The 18,796-nt window shown below is 45.5% G+C and overlaps 1 protein-coding gene across 7 annotated transcripts in view; it reads left to right on the plus strand.

Moving 5' to 3' along the window:
* Positions 1-18,796, plus strand: part of adgrl1a (adhesion G protein-coupled receptor L1a) — a 195,178-nt gene that overhangs the window by 131,999 nt on the left and 44,383 nt on the right. For all 7 annotated transcript variants that reach the window (XM_086055035.1, XM_086055040.1, XM_086055036.1 and 4 more), the window contains 2 exons: positions 8,576-8,789; positions 10,419-10,528. In XM_086055035.1, coding sequence (XP_085911161.1) covers positions 8,576-8,789; positions 10,419-10,528 — 324 coding nt within the window. The remainder of the gene's footprint in view (positions 1-8,575; positions 8,790-10,418; positions 10,529-18,796) is intronic.

Raw genomic sequence — 18,796 nt, forward strand, 5'->3', positions numbered from 1 at the left:
TCTCCAAGTAACCGCCATCATACCCATTACTCGCTTATTCACTGCCGTCGACGTTTCTATTCGGCGATGGGAATCCAACCTCTTACTGCCAATATATTCACAAATGTTTGCAAGTAGGCTCGAATGAAAAATGCAACATTTTTTCCATATAGCCTACAAGTACGTACGTTTGAACGGATTTTTTTTTACGGCACTCTAACATCAGACGCCCTTTGAAGGTCAACACTGCGCTTCAACATTGACGAAAAAAAAAATACTTAAAAGCAACACTGTGTCATACATCAGTTTTTGTTGATAATGGCGGAGCCATGTGGACAAAAGCGGGAGTGTTTTGATAAAAGTCAACCACGTTTCCAATGCGAGCCAGCCAGTGTCATGAAATCCTGAGCTCTCGCTGGCCTGCAAGTAGGACTGAATTACATTTCTATTTCCAGTGGCTGTGTGCAAGATGAATAGCGATGAGGTAATGAGTCGAACTTTGTTCAAACAATACTTTTGTTTTTTTGTTTGTTTTGGGGCTTCTGCCATGACACCAGTAATAGCGCGTAGACGTTCGAATCGACTTCCGTCCTTATAGCGAAATCAGGAAGTGAGCATGCCGTAAAGCAATTCAGAACATTTCTCTTTTTTTTTTGTGTGTGTGCCAGGGTTGCTCCCATCCTCCTCAAAGTTGCTTAGTGCCAGTAAAAACGATACAGACCCCCGCAGGGCGTGACAAAAGTCCCATTCAACTACTTGTAAGTCAATGTTTCATCAAAATAGTTGTGATTTTTTTTTTTTTATTAAGGTCGAATTCTTGCCCAGTGCCGCTTTAAAAAAATGAGTCCACTGAAATGCATTGCGCATAAACATGCAATGAAAATCGTAGCACGTTTTGCGAACGGCTGTCATAGGAGATGAGTCATAATCTCACAGAGGGATTAGATGCACCTCTACATATGGCTCCTGCTAAGGACGACGCTTCGTCATCGGCTTGTTGTGACGTGCGCGACTCAATGCTGAATGTTGTGCGCGCGTGTGTTTGTGTTTGTGTTTGCGCTGGCCGGCTGCTGCGGCGACCCTGAACGCGTAATGGATTCCCGCGCAGTGAAGGACAATCGTAGCTCACGGCCGGTCCAAGCTCATCCTCTGCTCATCTCGTCTCAGCTCAGCTCCTCTCCAGCTAGGCCTCCAGCCATCTGGCTGCATGCACGCACTTTCTTTTGCACGCGCGCATCAGTCAAGTTCCACTCCATTCAAAAGCTCATGCAAAGTACATCCCGACGTGCTGATGTCGGCGCAAAAAAACTTGCCCGCAACCCAAACTTTGTGAGTTTTCAGCAGTGAATGACTTAACGTGGTGGCAGACGTGGTGGTTCACGTGTAATGCCGGCTGTAATCTTTTAATACACTCACCTGCACAATCTAATGAGATCCAGTGCAACAGCCCTAAATCACCTGCCCCAAGCACCAACGTTGCTGAAAATGGCTTTTTCAGTGGTTATCCAATTTTTCGAAGCCGAGCACCACCCCAAAAACGAGGCAATGGGTTTATCCCTAAAAAAGTATTATTGTAAAACACCGCAACCTTATGCTCGGGTTGAACATGAACAAATAATGATTTCTTCAAAAATCAAATCCAGTTAAATGTTGAAGCAAACTGTGACATATTAAAAGTTAAATACAACTCAACTGTACATGAGCTTTTTATTTGCTTACCACAGTTTGAGTATTACTGATTCATTTTATAGAGTAGTCATGACTTAGTAAATAATGCTGTTCCACTCCAGTCCTGTTGGGGGCAGTAGTACGTATTACAGAGTAAGTGGACTGTAACCAAACAAAGTCCATCCAAGTTCTGCACCTTTAACTATTCTTAAAAAGAAAACAATAATAATGATAACTGAAGCTTCAAGCGGTGATGAAGTGACCGTCGCACCCGCTTTTCATGTTCCAATGCTTTGCCCCCATCAGATGGTGTCAGCAAAAAAAAAAAAAAAAAGCTTGGCAATTTAGCCTCGCCCATCTGTCTAGGATACCTGCTTCCGATCGGGGCTCATCTGGGTTTGGACTACAGTCGAAGCCTGGATGTCGCCCAAAATGGCTGCTTCAGACCAAAATGGCTGACTTCCTGTTCAATTTCAGTCACGGGCCCTTGAGACTTTTTCATGGCTGCTCTCATGACAGACTTGTCCACCCAATTTAGTGTCGATCGGTGGAACTGCTGCCAGGAGTCTTCAGGCATGTTGATCTTCCGAAAAGGCGATTCAGAAGAATAATTAACACCACAATATTAGAAACAACTCCCTGTATAGTGTAATGTAGAAAACTGCCCGATTGGACAGGTGTCCCTAATGTTTTGGCCTAGTAGCGGCTGCGCTAATGGCAAATTACCTGAAGCAGCTAATGGATTTGTCTTCATTCGTCCCATTCTGTATAAAATTGGAGCGTCGCCTCGGCGTGTGACAAAGTAAACACTTCAGCATCTAAACGGGCCAGCCGCAGATGATAGACGGCACCGTGCGCGCGATGATATTAAGCTGAAATTAATTACACAAACACAAGAAGATAAGCATATGCGGCGGTAATGAAACCACCCGGTATCAATCAAAAACAGCACAGAATTTTTTTTTTTTTTTTTTTTTAAACAAACAGCTTTTCCCCAACCCAGTAGTAGTCTAAAAGAAACAAACTGTGCCTTGGGCTGTTATGGCAAAGTTCTCCGCTTGTGTACGACATGACTTTTGGATACAAATGCAATGCAGTCCAGAGAAACAAAATTCATTGAAGAAGTGCCAAAATGTAAGTGCAAACAATAGCGTCGATATAATAACTATGATGCGGTGAAGTGCACTGACTTGCGTTAAGAGTGCACTTCAGACCTTCCACTGAATCAATGAAGTGAAAAAAAAAATGGAGCAATTAAAGCTGCTGGCAAGTTTCGAATGTAGCCTCAACGTCATGCTGCCCCCCCCCCGCCGCATCATGTCCAAAGAAACGCCCAAAGAAGCGCACGTGTACCCAGGCTGCTACATTGCTAGCATGACTTCTTCATAATCAAGTACTGTATTGCCAAAAACGACATGTCACCGGTTTTAGACCATTTTAATATATATGCCAAAAAGTGTTATATTAAGTGGGTTTTTTTTTGTGTTGGGCACTGCAAAATTCAAGTAGAACCTCGGTTCACTAACAAATCGGTTTACTGACATCCATGCGGAAGTACTGCGCAGTTGTGCTTTCCCTCACACGGCATAAACATCATTCTCCCAGTGCGTTACATATTTCAGGGGTATTTGTTGTTTTTTAAAAAAAAATTTTGCTTGCCTACACCGAACCCCTTCCGGGATGTGTGGGAGGGTAACAGTCGTTGCGCGAGTGGACGGACTGACCCGCCCCCCCCACCCCGAATCTCATTCACCACCGACCGCATGCCTTCCATCGACTCTCTCGGTGTGAGCTCGTAATCGTCGTCCAGCTGCGGTGTGCTTTCACCTCATGCTAGTTAAGAGAACAAGGCCACACACTGACATCACCGGGGCGTTGTGATCCCGCTGTTAGACGGCCGCCACGCTTCGTAACCGTACTCCTCTACCCTGTGTGCGTGTGTCACAAGGTGTTTGCACTTTTTTTTGCATTCGCGCGTGTTGTTGTTTTGTTTTTTTTGGTTTTTTTTGTTGTTTTTTTTTTGCCTCGCCTGCTGTTTGCATCTCTGCGGCTTTAATTAGTATGCGCTTTTGCATCTAGGTCTTTGTGATTTGGCGCTGCATGCTGGCGAGGCAGAAAAGATACAAAGTGTGTGCGTTTGTGTGTGCGAGTCATTCAGCCCTGATGGAGTTAGTTACACAAGCCCCCCGCACCCCCCCCAAACAACCCCCACCCCCCCTCCCGCACACACACACCTCCCCGCCGCATCAATGGGTGGCATTTAGAAATACGAGCAAGTCAATTGGCAGTGAATCATGTAGCACACGGCTACAGAGCATGTCGAGGGGGCTGTGGGGGGGGGGGGGGGGGGGCGGGGGGGGGGAATGACTGACGTCGACATTGACCCAAATGAGCACTGTGCCACTAGAATCAAAGGTGGCAAAAGTACTTGCGCTCTTACTTGGACACAGATTATTAGCCTAGTAGTATGCATGTGTTTTTTTTCCCGTTTTCCAAAAACGTTCAAATGCGACTTAGGCGAGGATGGAGTAAGGTCTAATGAGATACTTGTGTAAAAAAGACTCGTGTGAAAGTAGAAGTACTGATTCGTCTCCTTAGGTTAAAAAGTGCAGACCCTAAAATGTGCTTGAATGCAAACGTTGAATCAGTTAATAATTTCAGTTGTTTACGATACGTGTTATGAAAAGATAGCATAAAAATAAAGTTCTCGTCATATGAAATGTTTTCCTGATTTTATTACCCTTCATCGAGGCTTTGCTGAGAAGGAATAAAACAATTCACTGGATACGCTATCGAAACTATGCGTTGTCTGAGCTTTGCTAGCTAAATGCTAAATTAGCGCATTATACAAACTGAAAACAACACCTTACATGTTTTTTTTTTTCAGTATAGACGGCAAGTTTTTGAACCCCAGAGACTGAAACAAGACATCATATTTACCACAAATCATTTTTGGGGCTGACCTCAGGGGCGGAGCCAGAACGTGGCTAACGGGTGGGCCTGGAAAAATCAGGGTGGGCCTGAATATTTCTCTCACTGAGCACAATCCTCCTGTCCCGACACATCGTATATTCAAATGTAATGACAAACTGAATGATATGAAGTTCAGATCTCCCTGTGACAACCATAATTATACTATTCCTAATATTCAATAAGATAACATTTTAAAAAAAAAACACAAACACAAATTCCAAAACAATTGAATAATAATTTACTAAAACAATTTTCATGAATCTCGCTGGGTGGGCAGCCTGTCAATCTGGCTGACATCATCAAACAATTCTTTTAGTAAGTTACAGTTTTAAGATGTAAAAAAGTTGTTTGAAAATGAAGATTCAAGTGAAGTACAGATTTCCTGACACTTCATTACTGCGACCGTTAGAGAGATGTAAAAGTAAAAGTGGTACTCACTGTGAAATTGAAGCACTGCCGGCATGCAGAGCATCGACTTGAAGCGCCGTCAAAGCCGTCTGCTCCTCGGCAACACTTTTGGCAGCTGCGCGCCGACCCGTTTAACAGTCCGCGGACGGCGCGCCCGCTCACAGAGGACTCCATTTCTGCCCGTCCAAGAAGTTTTGTTTAGTTCAGGACCACGGACAGCGCCTCGGCCCGCTCGCGCTGGCTGGCGGGCTCCAGAGAACAAATGCTGGCTGTCCTTCAACAAGCAGTGGACTTCCAGATTACAGATTTTCTTTCTCCAAAACTGGATTTACACTGAACAACCAGGTCCCTTACTCCAATATTCACAGATTTTTTTTTTTTTGTGGAACCTAACATCGGTGAATTTGCACCGCTTTTTGTAATTGAAGTGTGTAGTATGTATTTTACACCTGTTGATTCAGTTGTTGGCATGAGGCAGCAATTGTTTTTCGTACAACAGTTCTACCGGCGTTGTTCATTAGTTAAGAGCATTTAGCGGCATCAAATTGTGATTTGTTTGATCAGTTATCGGACTTCGCAGCCACGATTAGCGGATGTTGGCTGCGGCGTTCACTGTTAGCTTGTCATGCTAACCAGCACATTCAACATTCGGGAAACAGTTGGACAATACGTATACCGCATGTCGTGTCACGCTATTACGCAATTCCTCGGGGGCTCCATGATCAGCAAAAGTCACACAAAGTAGTCTGGAAATTAAACATTTTAAAGCTAATTGACTTTGCACTCCTTAGCATGTCGGCCGAGTGTCCGCTCCCGTTTGCACATTTTAATATGTCATTTAATCACATGAGCACAGCTGAAGGTTTGCTTTGACGTCTCCAGGCTTCTCTCCTTGGCTCCGTCCTTATCTGGGGACCATTCATACTTGAAATGAAATTAGTTTCTGGAAATATGTCAAGTTTTTAACGAGCCAGAGTCAAATTGTTTGATTGAAGCATTGAACAGAAAGGATTGACTCTTGTTCTGTCAATTGGCTTGTTTGGAACTAACTGTTGCGTTGTCTACTTCATTTTGCCGGATTCAGTAACTCGGATTTTCATGTTAAGAAATAAATCGTAATTTTGTATTATTCCATTGGCCGAATATAATGATGGACATTTTTCTAAAGTAGCTTTTGCTGCTTTTTTATTTTTCCAACAGATGTTTTTGAACATATTTGTGTTGTTTGACATGGGTGAGGACACATCACCAATGTCAGTGACCTCAAGCTGGCATGGACGGGATCTATCCGATTGGCACATTTCCGATACATGCCAGATTTCTAGCCACATTTGGAAGAGAAATCCAGCCCAATTCTGTATGTTTTTTGTTTTTTTTTTTGTTTGTTTTTTTTTTGCTCAACCAAGAGAGGCAGTGTCAAGGTGTGCAGTGGAGTGCTGGAGACACAACAACTAACTCTCCAAGCACCTCTCCGCAGCCCTCGTTCATGCTTCTCAGCCTGGCTCGCCGATTAACCCCGCGTAGCCCCGGTCCCTGCTGGCTCCGCACCGAAGCCCCTCGCTTGCTCGCTGACCATCGCGCATGTCAAACAGCAGCAAGCAAACACACACACACACACACACACACCAGAAACCAAAGTGTGGACTGCCAATTTGATTTTTCCCATCTTCCCGCGTGCGTTTCTGACACGAGCCGCGCCGCGAAGGATGAAGCCCCCACCCCCCCCCCTCCCCTCCTCCCCCGCTGTGGGCCCCGAGTGTAGGAGTTTGTTAACATTTGACACTTTCACAGCTTGTCTCACGAGCGTCCCGCCTGCCAATATGCGATCACAAGCGGAGTGCCAGTTTTGTGTGCACATCATAGGATAAACGGTCGTATTACCGCCGTACCCTACTAAGCCGTGGAAAGCCGTTCATCCAATTTCTATAGCCCTTGTCAACATTAAGGTCGCAGATGCGCATCCCCGAGTGTTTTGTGCTGCAAGTCAACACATCGCAATCAAACGAGGACAGTTCATCTCTCGTTAGATGGCGCAATTGAAGTTATTGGCTCATTCGGTTCGGATTCTATTTTCATATAATCATATTGTCTGTACGATGATGAAAATAGAATTCAAATGCTGAAGTCAATAATTGACTTTGGTATTTTGCATGTGTCAACTGGAACGTGGGGAAACTGCCCTTTTAAGGGACTCATTTTTAGTGACATTATATTTTGGCATTCTTCTACAGAGGATGAAACAGTGGCTAGTTTAAAGAATGAATATTTACTAGGGATAGACCGATTATCGGCCTGGCGCCGATATTCAGTATTTTGACGAATATCGGTATCTGCCTTTTTTTTTTTTTAATCTGATGGCTGATAATAAATCAATTTAAAACAGTGTTAACTTATTTATTTAAATATTCAGGGAACTTTAAAAGAGATTCTACTGACCCTGGGAACAGATGCACCTTTTGTTTTTATTGCAAGTCAATACAATACAATATCTCTTTTTGTTAGAATTTTAGATGGCCACATTGGCAAACATTTATAATAATGACTTTTTTATTTTATTATTAAATCGTTATGCAAATCTGAAAAATTGTTCAATAAATACATGGTCAAAGACGATTATACAAAGTTCAGAGTTTTTTTTTCTATTTTTATTTTGGCACCAATATTTTCCTTCTTAGCGAAAATGAATATCGGCCCCTAATATCGGCCTCCTTGACTGCTGATAATCGGTAACGGCCTTGAAAAAAACATATCGGTCTATCTCTAACATTTACACTTGTTGCGTGATTTTTATCACTTGAAGTGTTCAAGCTTAAAGCTGGAGTATGTCGCCCCGAAGCTACTAGCAAGATTTCAATGTGGCGTCACGTCACTCCTTTGCCCTTTTGCGCCTCTGCCCAAGGAAACGGCCCCAGTTCACAAACGCGCTCGCGGTGCCACGCTAAGGCAGCTACATTGCCAGCGTGGCCCATTCGTGACAGAGTATTAGCAAGAACGAAATGTTACAAATTTGCTGTTGTATTCTGTGGCATGTACAATTCAATTCAATTAAAAGGGAGGCAATCGACTTACCTGATGGACGGATAGGAACGGCCACGTCGGCGCCGGTGGTTGCAGCCGTTTGCAGCCGTCCGCACCTCCCCCCAAAAAATAAATATTACTCCTGACGAGTATTGCCAAAAATGAAATGTAACCGGTTTTATGTTGTCGTTTTCGGGCATGTACAGTCAATTAAATTATAGGAGGGATAGAAAATCGATGAATGAAGGATGCGTGTGCGACCAAGTCCGGGGTCGAAGTCAGCTGGGTCGCTTAGCCGCCACCCTGTTGAGGACAAGCTCGATAGAAAATAAAAATGTCGAAGAATATGGTCGTCTGTTTTCACTTTTCAATACTTTAGTAGCTCCTTTATGAGCGGACATTTCACCTCGTATTTACAACGCGACCCGGCGGTAAAGCGTCTCCTTGAAAGGAATCAAGGTCTGTCGATTTATCAGTAATTTTTACTCCCCCTTCCCGCCATCTCACCTCCCCCCCCCCCCCCATACAGCGTTGAGCCGGTCGATGATGCCCTTTGGCTTGATGCGCCGAGAGCTGGCGTGCGAAGGCTACCCCATCGAGCTGCGCTGCCCGGGGAGCGACGTCATCATGATCGAGACGGCCAACTACGGACGCACGGACGACAAGATCTGCGACGCCGACCCCTTCCAGATGGAGAACGTGCAGTGCTACCTGCCCGACGCCGTCAAGATCATGTCGCAAAGGTCCGTCTGCACCTGTTATCATTATTACGATTATATTGTACAGTATGTTGTTGTGTAGGTAACATTTTTATGTAACTTATATCATCGTCGAAGTACAGTTTTTCATGTTCTTACATTTAAGCACAATGTATATTTTTCAAACTGTTTCATGCTAGAGTGGCTTCCGATAACATTGCATTCAGTGGACGTTTTAGGAATAAAACCTCTTACCTCATTTTTGACAAACACTTAGGCCTACGACACGACTGTATTTCAACGCTGGGCATGATGCTAATATTTGGAAGTATTTTTTTTCGGGTTGTACTCGGTGTAAAAAGTTTTTACTACTAACCTAGAATGTCATACGTCTCTGCTTTGAGCTGTTTGATTCCCCTGTGAGTCAATATATATATATATATATTTATATATTTTTTTATTTGTTGATTTTATAGATTGATATATTTTTACCATATTGCTTCAAGTGCCTTTGTAGGGCTTCTCGCTTAGCGTCTGCTTCTTCTGAGCTGGGCTCAGATCAATGCAAACCCTCTCCCCGCTATCCATCACGCATGCAACGGAGGCGTCGGGGGCTCGGAAGGGAGAAATGAGCGGGCAAAGAAGGGAGAGAGAGAGAGCGCTAAACATGACGGCGAGATGGCGTCGAATGCACCGAAAGGTTCTAAGAGACGACATGGGGGAAATGCTTAAAGGCGATGACGAGCGTGTGCGCTGTGTGTTTCGTGAGAAGGCACGCGGCGGTGCGTTTTCCACGGAGGTGTCGTGTGCAGACGAACGGTTTACACCCCCCCTCCCCCCCCCCTCGTCCACATGTGTTTGCCTTCGCCCTTCCATGTTCTCTCACCTCTAATTGCTCCCACTCACGATGCCCCACGAGAGGGAGGCGCTGACGTCGGTGCGCCTCCTTCCTCCCCAGTGCCGCTGTCACATGATCGAGTCGGGTGTGAAAGTGCTTCCTTTTCGTCTTTTCAGACCACAGGTGCCAAACTCCGATTATTGCATGTGGCCCCACTAAAGTAGATAGCGTGCCTGCTTCATGCATCGCACTGAATGGATTTCTTCTATTGGGTTTTGTACACCAATGGCAATTTTTCTATATTTTTTCCACACGAGGATGCCTCCTTCAACTGCTACTTTTTTTTTTTCCACTGCCTGGTGTGTGTGTCCCTCCAGTAAAAGACGATTCGATGCATAACTCGATACATGGCTTATGATACAATTCATGAATGGTATCTTTTCAAGCGGACCGATCCGATTCACTTCGGCGCGTTTACGATTCCATTCAATATTATATGCCTGTAGCTTTTGGCATGGTTTTTTTTTTTTTTTTTGGAATATGTAGCAACATGCAAAAGCTCTCCAAAGCCCAAACTATTCACGTTAATTCAATTCAAAGAAACAACAAGTCGTCGGCAACATCAAACCGATTGATAAAGATTCAGATCTGATGTGCATCGCTCATAAAAAAAAAAAAAAAAACGATTCAATATGTATCTCGATACGTATTTTTTTTAAATGTAACGATTCGGTTTGGTTGAAATCAAAACCGATTTTCCGATTCAAATCCATCTTCCTTTTATATTTATATATATATAATAAAAAGTTTGACATCCTCTCTTCTCCCATCTATAGGTGTAACAACCGCACTCAGTGCGTGGTGGTCGCCGGGTCCGACGTGTTCCCTGACCCCTGCCCCGGGACCTACAAGTACTTGGAGATACAATACGAGTGCGTCCCTTACAGTGAGTACACTCCCTTTTTCCCCCCCAATCGTTTCCAGAAGCATCCCGCTTGAGTATGCCACCCCTGCCGCTCTTGCGTCAACCCTTCAAAGTCGTCACGATGCTCAGACATGCACACGGGGTCAATTGGTGGATTGCGCGCACGCGACGCAAACACGGGCACACTAAAAGGCGTTTCTCTCTCATTCCGCGGCCCATGACTCTCTTTCACTAATTAATTTTTGGCCCTCGCTTGTTTCTTTCCAATGAAGGCCGATGGTTGCATTAATTCAGAGGTCCAGTGGAATCTTAAGTTACGAACTTAATTGGTTGCGTGAGCCTGAATCATGACGTTAAATCGAGTCTCCCGTTAAAATGCGATTAATCTGTTCCGGTTACAAAATGAAGTTATACTTCGCTTTACTTCCGCCTACGTATACAACGGCTTTCTGCCTTCCGACGCAAAGGGATACAACTAGTTTTCGTTTGAAGTAATGTGTTATGCCCGTTGCCAAGTACACCGATCCTTCCGCTTGTCCATGCCAAAATAATTCGTGTCCGAAAATGAGTCGGTAAGCAACGGTATTTTTCCTTCAACAATGTTGCGTGTAAATGGAATTGTTCGTAAACACCGATGTTCGTATGTTCGGATGTTTGTAACTTGAGGTTCCACTGTATTGCACATAGATGTGGGCATTTGCTTACATTACTTTGAATTAGCTTGCTTATTGTTGTTTTTTTTTTTTAATGATCTTGTGCAATGAGAGAGTCTAGCTGAATGTTCTGAACTCCTTTTTCAGCGCGTGTTCTTAGCTAAAGTCACGTTGCTCGTCTTTAGGCTGGATTTACGTTACAGGTCCAAACAAGTGCCCAATTCTGATGTAATTCCTAGATCGGACTTTTTTTCTCCTTTTTTTTTTCGCTGTCTATATCCATGGACATTTCACGTGACACATTATGATATATTTTATTGAACGGCTGGTTTTGCTGACCCTCCCCCCTGTCGATTTAAAACGAGGGTAACGTCCACATTCCGAAAAGTACCTCACATTTTGAATTGACCTACAATGGAGCATACATCCGGAAGGAAAAAAAAACAACTTTTTTTTTTGACTCTCAGACCTTTTTTTTTTTTTTTGTGGCAGCGCTTGATTTTTGTCTTCAAATCCACTTCCAACCATCGCGTGTGTGTACTTTAAACCTCACCTCGCTGCTGCGCTTTTGTGCTAATTTTCCAATCAAAACAAGAACTGGAAGGGCGGGCGGGCTCAATGCGCTGCGTGCACACAGCTCAGCAGGACAGGAGCGCTAACGCAAAGAGGCGATACCAGAGCGCACCGTGACTTTAGGTCGCCATGGCAACGGCAAACACACACATACACACACACACATACACCAACACTTTTTTTTTTTTTTTTTTTTTTTCTTTCGCACAGGATTTATAAGCTTTGTGTTGAGCCTCGCTCCTGTGAAAATGTGCTCACTATAACACACACTTAACGTGTTACTACACTCGTCGATCCTTCCACCGTGCAGGATCACCTGACTGGAGGGGGAGGAGCCCTCGGCCCAGATGCGTGGGTGCAAGTGGTGTTAAAACTGAGGGGTGTTTTGGGAACGGGGGTGGGTTGTCTTTGTTTTGTTTCCCCCCCCCCCCTCAGGTGCCAATGAAGCACGAGGACGACGCCGCTAACCCCCTCGGCTCTCTTCTACTTCCTCCTCATCACCTCACGCTCAGGTCTCGGCTCTATTTCATTCCCGCTCCCCTTTCCCAGTTTATCCTCCGTCGGCCCTCTGAGCTCTTGAAATCCGCCGGTCCTCCCCTCAAAGCCCCCGCCCCTCATCATTCTCCCATCCGGACCCTCCCTCCATCGGCGTTCTCCTCGGCTGTCTCTTCTGTTTCTTCCTTCCAGGTGAAAAACATTCGGGGAGGCTCAAAGAAACTCCAAGCGCTTCCTTTTATGCTCGCCCCTTCCTCTGCTCACTGCTTTCGCACTCGTCAGTCTGCCTGGTGAGAGACTGAGAAAGTGGAAGGTGTTTTCTGGTTGCGTTTTTAATGCTTGGGAAGTGTAAACGTCCTTGGCGAGTGTTCCTCTCCAGCGTCCTCCGCCCCTCACGCGATTCTCCTGTGATGTTATGTAATATATATGTAGCATTAGAGACGTCGGTTTTATGATCGCGCTTCCCACCTGGACAGCGGCGCTGGCTTTGTCGTCGTTAGGCTGCGCTCAAGGCAGCTGGGGAATAGGATTATCTTTAAAAAAAAACAAATTAAAAAAAAATAAATGACAGGCACGATAAGCTAGTATTGGTTTGCGACGGGATCGTTTGGCTGTCAGTAGTCGGGATACCACAAGGAAATCATTCAATCTCAAATATGGCTGAACAATTAATCGAATTCAAATCGAAGTCAAAGTCCGCCATTTTGCATTGAAGACAAGCTTTTTTTTTTTTTTTTTACAAGCTCCTACTGGGGCCCAAATAAGCCCCAATGGGAAAAAGCCATTTTGGGTGAATTCAAGGGCCCGTCCCAATCCGAAGCAAATTTCATCGACAAGAAGAATCTTTTTCCCCCCCTCTGCCATGACGATGGTCATTTTGAGGATTCGCCATGAAAAAGGCGATGCGTGGGCCCTTTCGTCGCCGCTCACAGATTTAATTTCGACTGTTATCAGATGAAGTCAGTTTAATCCTGGCCTCTAATATGATTTTTTTAAGCCGCGCCGTCAGATGCAAGCCGGATCCTCCAAAGAGGTCACGGAAACACGCCTTGCTTTGTTGTACTCGCCTTCTCGTCTTTGTGCACGCTCACCTTGTCCTCTTCCCGCCGGCTGGCTGCTTGTTCTATTGCCGTAAAGCAATCAAGCGGATAATTAAATAGCTGCTGACTTGCATTTTTGTTTTTTTTTTTGCTCCTTGAATTCGAGGTTGTCGTTGGGGGGGGGGGTAGCGGGGAAAAAAAAAAAGGAGACAAACTTTGTCGATTGAATCTGAAGAACGGCGCGACTTAGAAAATTGGAAGCTGATCCCTCCGTGATGAGAGGTCTGTCTGGAATGAGAAAGAAGAGTCAATTACTCCCGTCCTCTAACCGCTGTAGCGGAAAAAAAAAAACAACAACGCCGAGACCAAACCCGAGCTGACTTGCGCATTCCGAGCCGCTCATCCCAAACACTTCAAGTCGGTCACACGCCACTCATCTCGGCCACTTTTAATTACCAGCGCGAGGGAGGGGCGGCGGCGAGTGGCTCCTTTCCGTTCCGCCTCAGCAGAGATTTGTCAAGATTAATTGAATTTGCTGCTTCTAATCGCTGCGGTAATGCCCCCATCGTTCACTCGCCGTCTGGCAAACGCTTGGCCCCCGCGACGCCCTGGCAGATTCTTTCCAGCGGGCGTCAGGTGGCCTCTCGCCTCACGTGCCGTGTTTACACCAAGCGAGGTCCCCGCTTTGTTTGCGTGAGTCATGTCGCCGAGGCGTTGCCAGTCACCTGAAACGTGGAAGTGACAGCAGGAAATGACACGCGCGCACACGCAGACACGACACGCTTGTATGGCGCACGTGCGATCGCCTTGACAACACCAGCTGTGTACACCCCGTTACTGAAAACACTTTGACAGAAAAGCGCTTCTAAAAGCACACCGAAAAATGATTAAAAGTGCGTTTGACAGATGGACGGACAGATGTGATGAATATAAAAACAATTCAATAATTAACCTGGAATAATTCTTTAACTCATTCACTGCCATTGACGAATTTACTTGTCCTTTCGCAGTCTAGCCATTCAATCCCAGGAACTTATTTATAATTTTTTCTTTTTCTTTTTTTCAAACGTTAGGGAAAAATTGCATCTGAAAATGTCTGGCAGTGAATGAGTTAACTCATGAGTTAAATGAGTTAACTCACGAGTTAAATGAGTTAACTCACGATTTGTGAGATAAACGAGTTAACTCACGAGTTAACTTATTCACTGTCACTGACGAATTTACTCGTCTTTTCACTGTCTAGCCATTCAATCCCAGGAACTTATTTGTCTTTTTTTTTCAAACGTTAGGGTAAAAGAGGGTTTGAAAATGTCTGGCAGTGAATGCGTTAAATTGTCCATTCGTTAATTGCTTTGATATGAAATGTAGCGATAATGAACACGTTTTCGTTCGTTTCATGACTGATTGATACACGTGTCCACAGCCGTCTCAGTTTCTCCTGTAAAAGCTTCCGCGTCCCATTAAGACACGGCCGATCAATTGGTGTGTTGATACCGCTGCGTCGTTAACACACACGTACACAAAGTCAAAGTAAATCTACCTCACGAGAGGTCGCCACCCGTCCTCCCTGCTGCCCCCGAGCACGGCACTTCTTCATTATCGATTACCCCCACCCACCCCTCGCTCTCCGGTGGGGCTATCGGTAGCGGCTGGGCCCGAGCCATTAGCCCCCCCCCCCCCCGCTATTTCACCGGCTGTGATTTATCTTGTTAATATGCATCCAGTTAGCCGCGGTTTTAAAAGTGTCTACACGAGCTTTAAAAGTGGCCACTCGGCTACAGCATGCCCGGCTTTGATCTTCATATTTGCAGCCGGACATTGAATACAAAAGGCCAGAATTGAGGATAAGGGTGTGAAAGCAATCACGGATAAGGTTCGGAAAACAGGTCAGCCGCCATTGGTCGTCGTGAGCAGTTGTGATGTCATTTTCAGTCGACGGAAGTGACAAAATGGCTAAAAACGAGTGGATTAACACTTATTCCACAAACGCAATATTTATCGGAATGCCGTGTTTTAACCAGTGGGACTTCTGGGAATATATTCTTGAAAAAATGATGTTTGGGTTGACTTCCGCTTTAATCATCTTTGCAATGATTTGCGAAATGATTCGTCAATAAAGATGTTAACTTAAAAGGAAAAAAAAACAAACAAACATCTTATTTACAGTATGTTAATGATGCTACAATTGTACTAGTCCGGCCCACTTGACATCAGATGAGGCTGTGGGTGGTCCCTGAACTACAATGACACCCCTGCTCGCTAATAGGACACATTTTCTGAATTAATTAGCATTCAAGTGCTGCTCTTCGATGTTTGCGCAAATGAGTCACTTTTGTTAAGGAGCGAGAGGCTGAAGAAAGTGGAGAGGACGCATTATGGAGGCCGAGGAGCCCCGGCAACAATGTGTGTGTGTGTGTGTGTGTGCGTGCGTGCGCGTGCGCGCGTGCGTGTTTTGCTGTTGCTCATTAGAGTGGTAGTAATTGATAGGCTTGAAGAAAGCATTGAGCAGAGTGATTAAGGAGAGCGAGGGCAGCGTCTTATTTCTCCAAAGGGCTCTGAAAAAGCGAGGACGGCTGAAGCAATCACGCCAGCGACCGAGGTGGCCTTAAACTCGCCCGGCGCGCATCGTGACGCCGCCGTGAATAGTTTGTCGCTTTTCAGCGACGTTTGTCCTCAGGTACATGTGCTGAATCGCTCTCTGTGTGTTCTTCGTCGCCTTTTTTTTTTTTTTTTTTTTTTTACAGGACGACGGGCAGGAAAGAAAATCAAGTAAACAGACGTCTTCCACTTCTACTCTTTTTTTTTCCCTCCTTCTATGCAGCACTTTCTTTTCTCTCTTTCTACCTGATTCCACCTTCACTCCATGATTGAAATTTCATTTGGAGAGAATTATTAGGAATTGAATGGGATTGTGGACAAAAATGTCTGAAATTAGGAGAAATGTTACTTTTGGTTTTGGGCTATTTTTACAACCAACACTTCTGGCGAGGTATTTTTTTTAAATTTTTTATTAGGGCCGTGTCGAGCCGAGTCGGTGCCATGCGGTGGGAATGGGGCATAAAAGTAAATTATGAGAGATGAGACATTCCTCCAAATGTTTCCTCATTTATTGCATGAATCCGTAATGACTCTGCAGAATGTCGTTTTGTGTGACTTCTGGGGCCGAGCCAATCCATTAGTTCGACCTTGGTGGACGTCCGCGCCCGATCGAGTGCCGTGGTCGTTTTGCCTGCAACTTTGACTTCAGCCCCAAGATCTCCCCCAATCGTCCCCCTCCCCCCCCCCCCCCCCCCCAATTCTCCACCCGAGCTTGGAACGGGCAACTCCGCCGTGCTGTTGTACAAGATGAAAGCCGCAAACGTCCGCCTGGGCCCGACCAACCTTGCTCTTAATGACTCCGTTCCCAGTCGGCGGTCGGCTTGTAATGCGTTGTTCCGGCTCGCTGACCCCCTCCCTGTCCCCCTCCCCCTCCCCCTCAGGTTGAAAGAACGTTTGCATCTGTCGCCCCCGTAGGCTGCAACCACTGCCCGCATCTTCACCGAGTTTCATTGTCCCGTTTGATCTGGGCAAAAATCATGAAAAAAAGATCTTATCCCGGTGCCGCCTTTAGCCGCTCTTCAGATCCGATCCAAAGCCGCCGAGATCAAGACTCCCGCTTTTTCCTTTTTTCGCCCGCCCCCACCACCCCTCCCATGTCGCACTTCCTGTTCCTACTCTCTGACTTTTGTGAAGGTTGAGTTTGCAACTCACATTTGTAAATGCGCAAGTATCCCGTTCTGGATACAAGCTGTGTTTCTGTTGGATAAATTCTTACCATAAAACGGTATCATAGTTTTTCCCTCAACTGAGTGCCCGCCACTTCCCTTTGAGCGCCTCTTGGGAAAATGATGAGCCGGTGCCATATGGACCTAACATAATTGATGCAGGGGGCCACATCCTGTGCATGAAAATCATTCAAGTTTTCATCAAGCAGTACGGTTCGGTCAATTCAGTACACAAATGTTTCCCAAATTGTGACCCGACGGGTAGTTTTTGCGGTTTGTCCTTCTCCTTGCAAATGAGACCAAATGTGGATCTTGTCATTCTCTCGCAGTGCAATATCAATAAACCTAAATCACATTTTGATTTCTAAGTATTTTCTTAAAGTGGAAGTCAACGCAAACATATAGTTAGAATATGTTCTATGCAAGCCCACTAGTTGAAACGGGGCTTTCTGATCAATATTGCGTTCCTGGAATAAGTGTTAATCCACTCGTTTTTAGCCATCTCCGGGGGCGGCCATTTTGCCTTCTGTCGACTGAAAATGACATCACAACTGCTCTCAACGGCTCAGATTCAGAAAACAAGACAGCCGTGATTGTTCGTTGTGAGCACTTGTGATGTCATTTTCAGTCGACAGAAGACAAAATGGCTGCCCCCGAGATGGCTAAAAACGAGTGCATTTTGCTGCTTGATTTATATTCCTACAAACGCAAAATGAATCAGAATGCCGTGTGTCAACTAGTGGGCCTGCTGGGAACATATTCTTGACAAAAATATGTTTGGGTTGACTTCCTCTTTAAGCCTCCACTATGACAGCTTCGCAAAATTCTCACGTGGCGTATATGTTAGTCAGTAATTCAAAAGTCAGTAATGTTAATAAACTGACTTTATCATTTCAACTTTTCATGTTTCATCAAAAAATATGTAACCGTTTATTAGCACTAGAAACTGGATAGATCGAGATGGCCTAAATGGCCAACCGATATAAAGCATTTTTTTTTTTTTTTTTTTTAATCCTGATTGCATTCTACGATGTTGATTTGCTTAATTGTTCAGCCCTATGGAAATTTTTTCACTTCCAACGGGAATCCAAGCGCGACTTTAAAACCAAACGATTTTCGGTGTTCCGCTCCGCCCCGAGCGGAAACACCAAACATATTGACGGGTTGGGCCTTCCGAATGGATTGTTCCCCGGCTGAGCGTGGCGCTTTCAAGTCTTGCTGTGGCCGAGGTGTCGGGCCGTTGGATGTAGGCTGCGACGAGCGTGACCTCACCCCTCGCCCCGTAACGTTTAATGGGAAAGGAGCGGCGTCGATTGCTCCGCCATTAAGACAGTAATTGAGAGCCAGCATGGTGGCTGACACTTTTACTCGTCACGCCTGTGAATGTGGAAAGCCCGCACCCTGGGGTGGCATTATGGCGGCTTTCTTCGTTTCAGGCTCAATGGATAAAGATGGCCCCCGTAATGGCTGCCTTTAATGGCAGTATAGTGGGGTCTGTGTGTGTGGGATGGTGGGGGGGGGGGGGGGGGGGGGGTCATGCCCTTCCGTTTTTTATTCCCACTCGTCTGTTTGTTGTCCTTCCCCGTGAAGAGACAACAACGTTTAGGCGATCCAAAGATGAGGCGCTCGACGGCGTCGAGTGTTTTTTTTGGGGGGCGCCTCTCTGGCGCGTCGCACCCCCCGCCAAAGGCGGTGCTTTGTTTGTATGAGCGGGTGAGGGAGGGGCTTCGCCAATGTTGACGGCAACTGTACTGTAGAGAGGGA

Source organism: Filicampus tigris, chromosome 16, assembly GCF_054856515.1.
Source record: "Filicampus tigris isolate MCC_2025a chromosome 16, RoL_Ftig_1.0, whole genome shotgun sequence".
NCBI lineage: Eukaryota > Metazoa > Chordata > Actinopteri > Syngnathiformes > Syngnathidae > Filicampus > Filicampus tigris.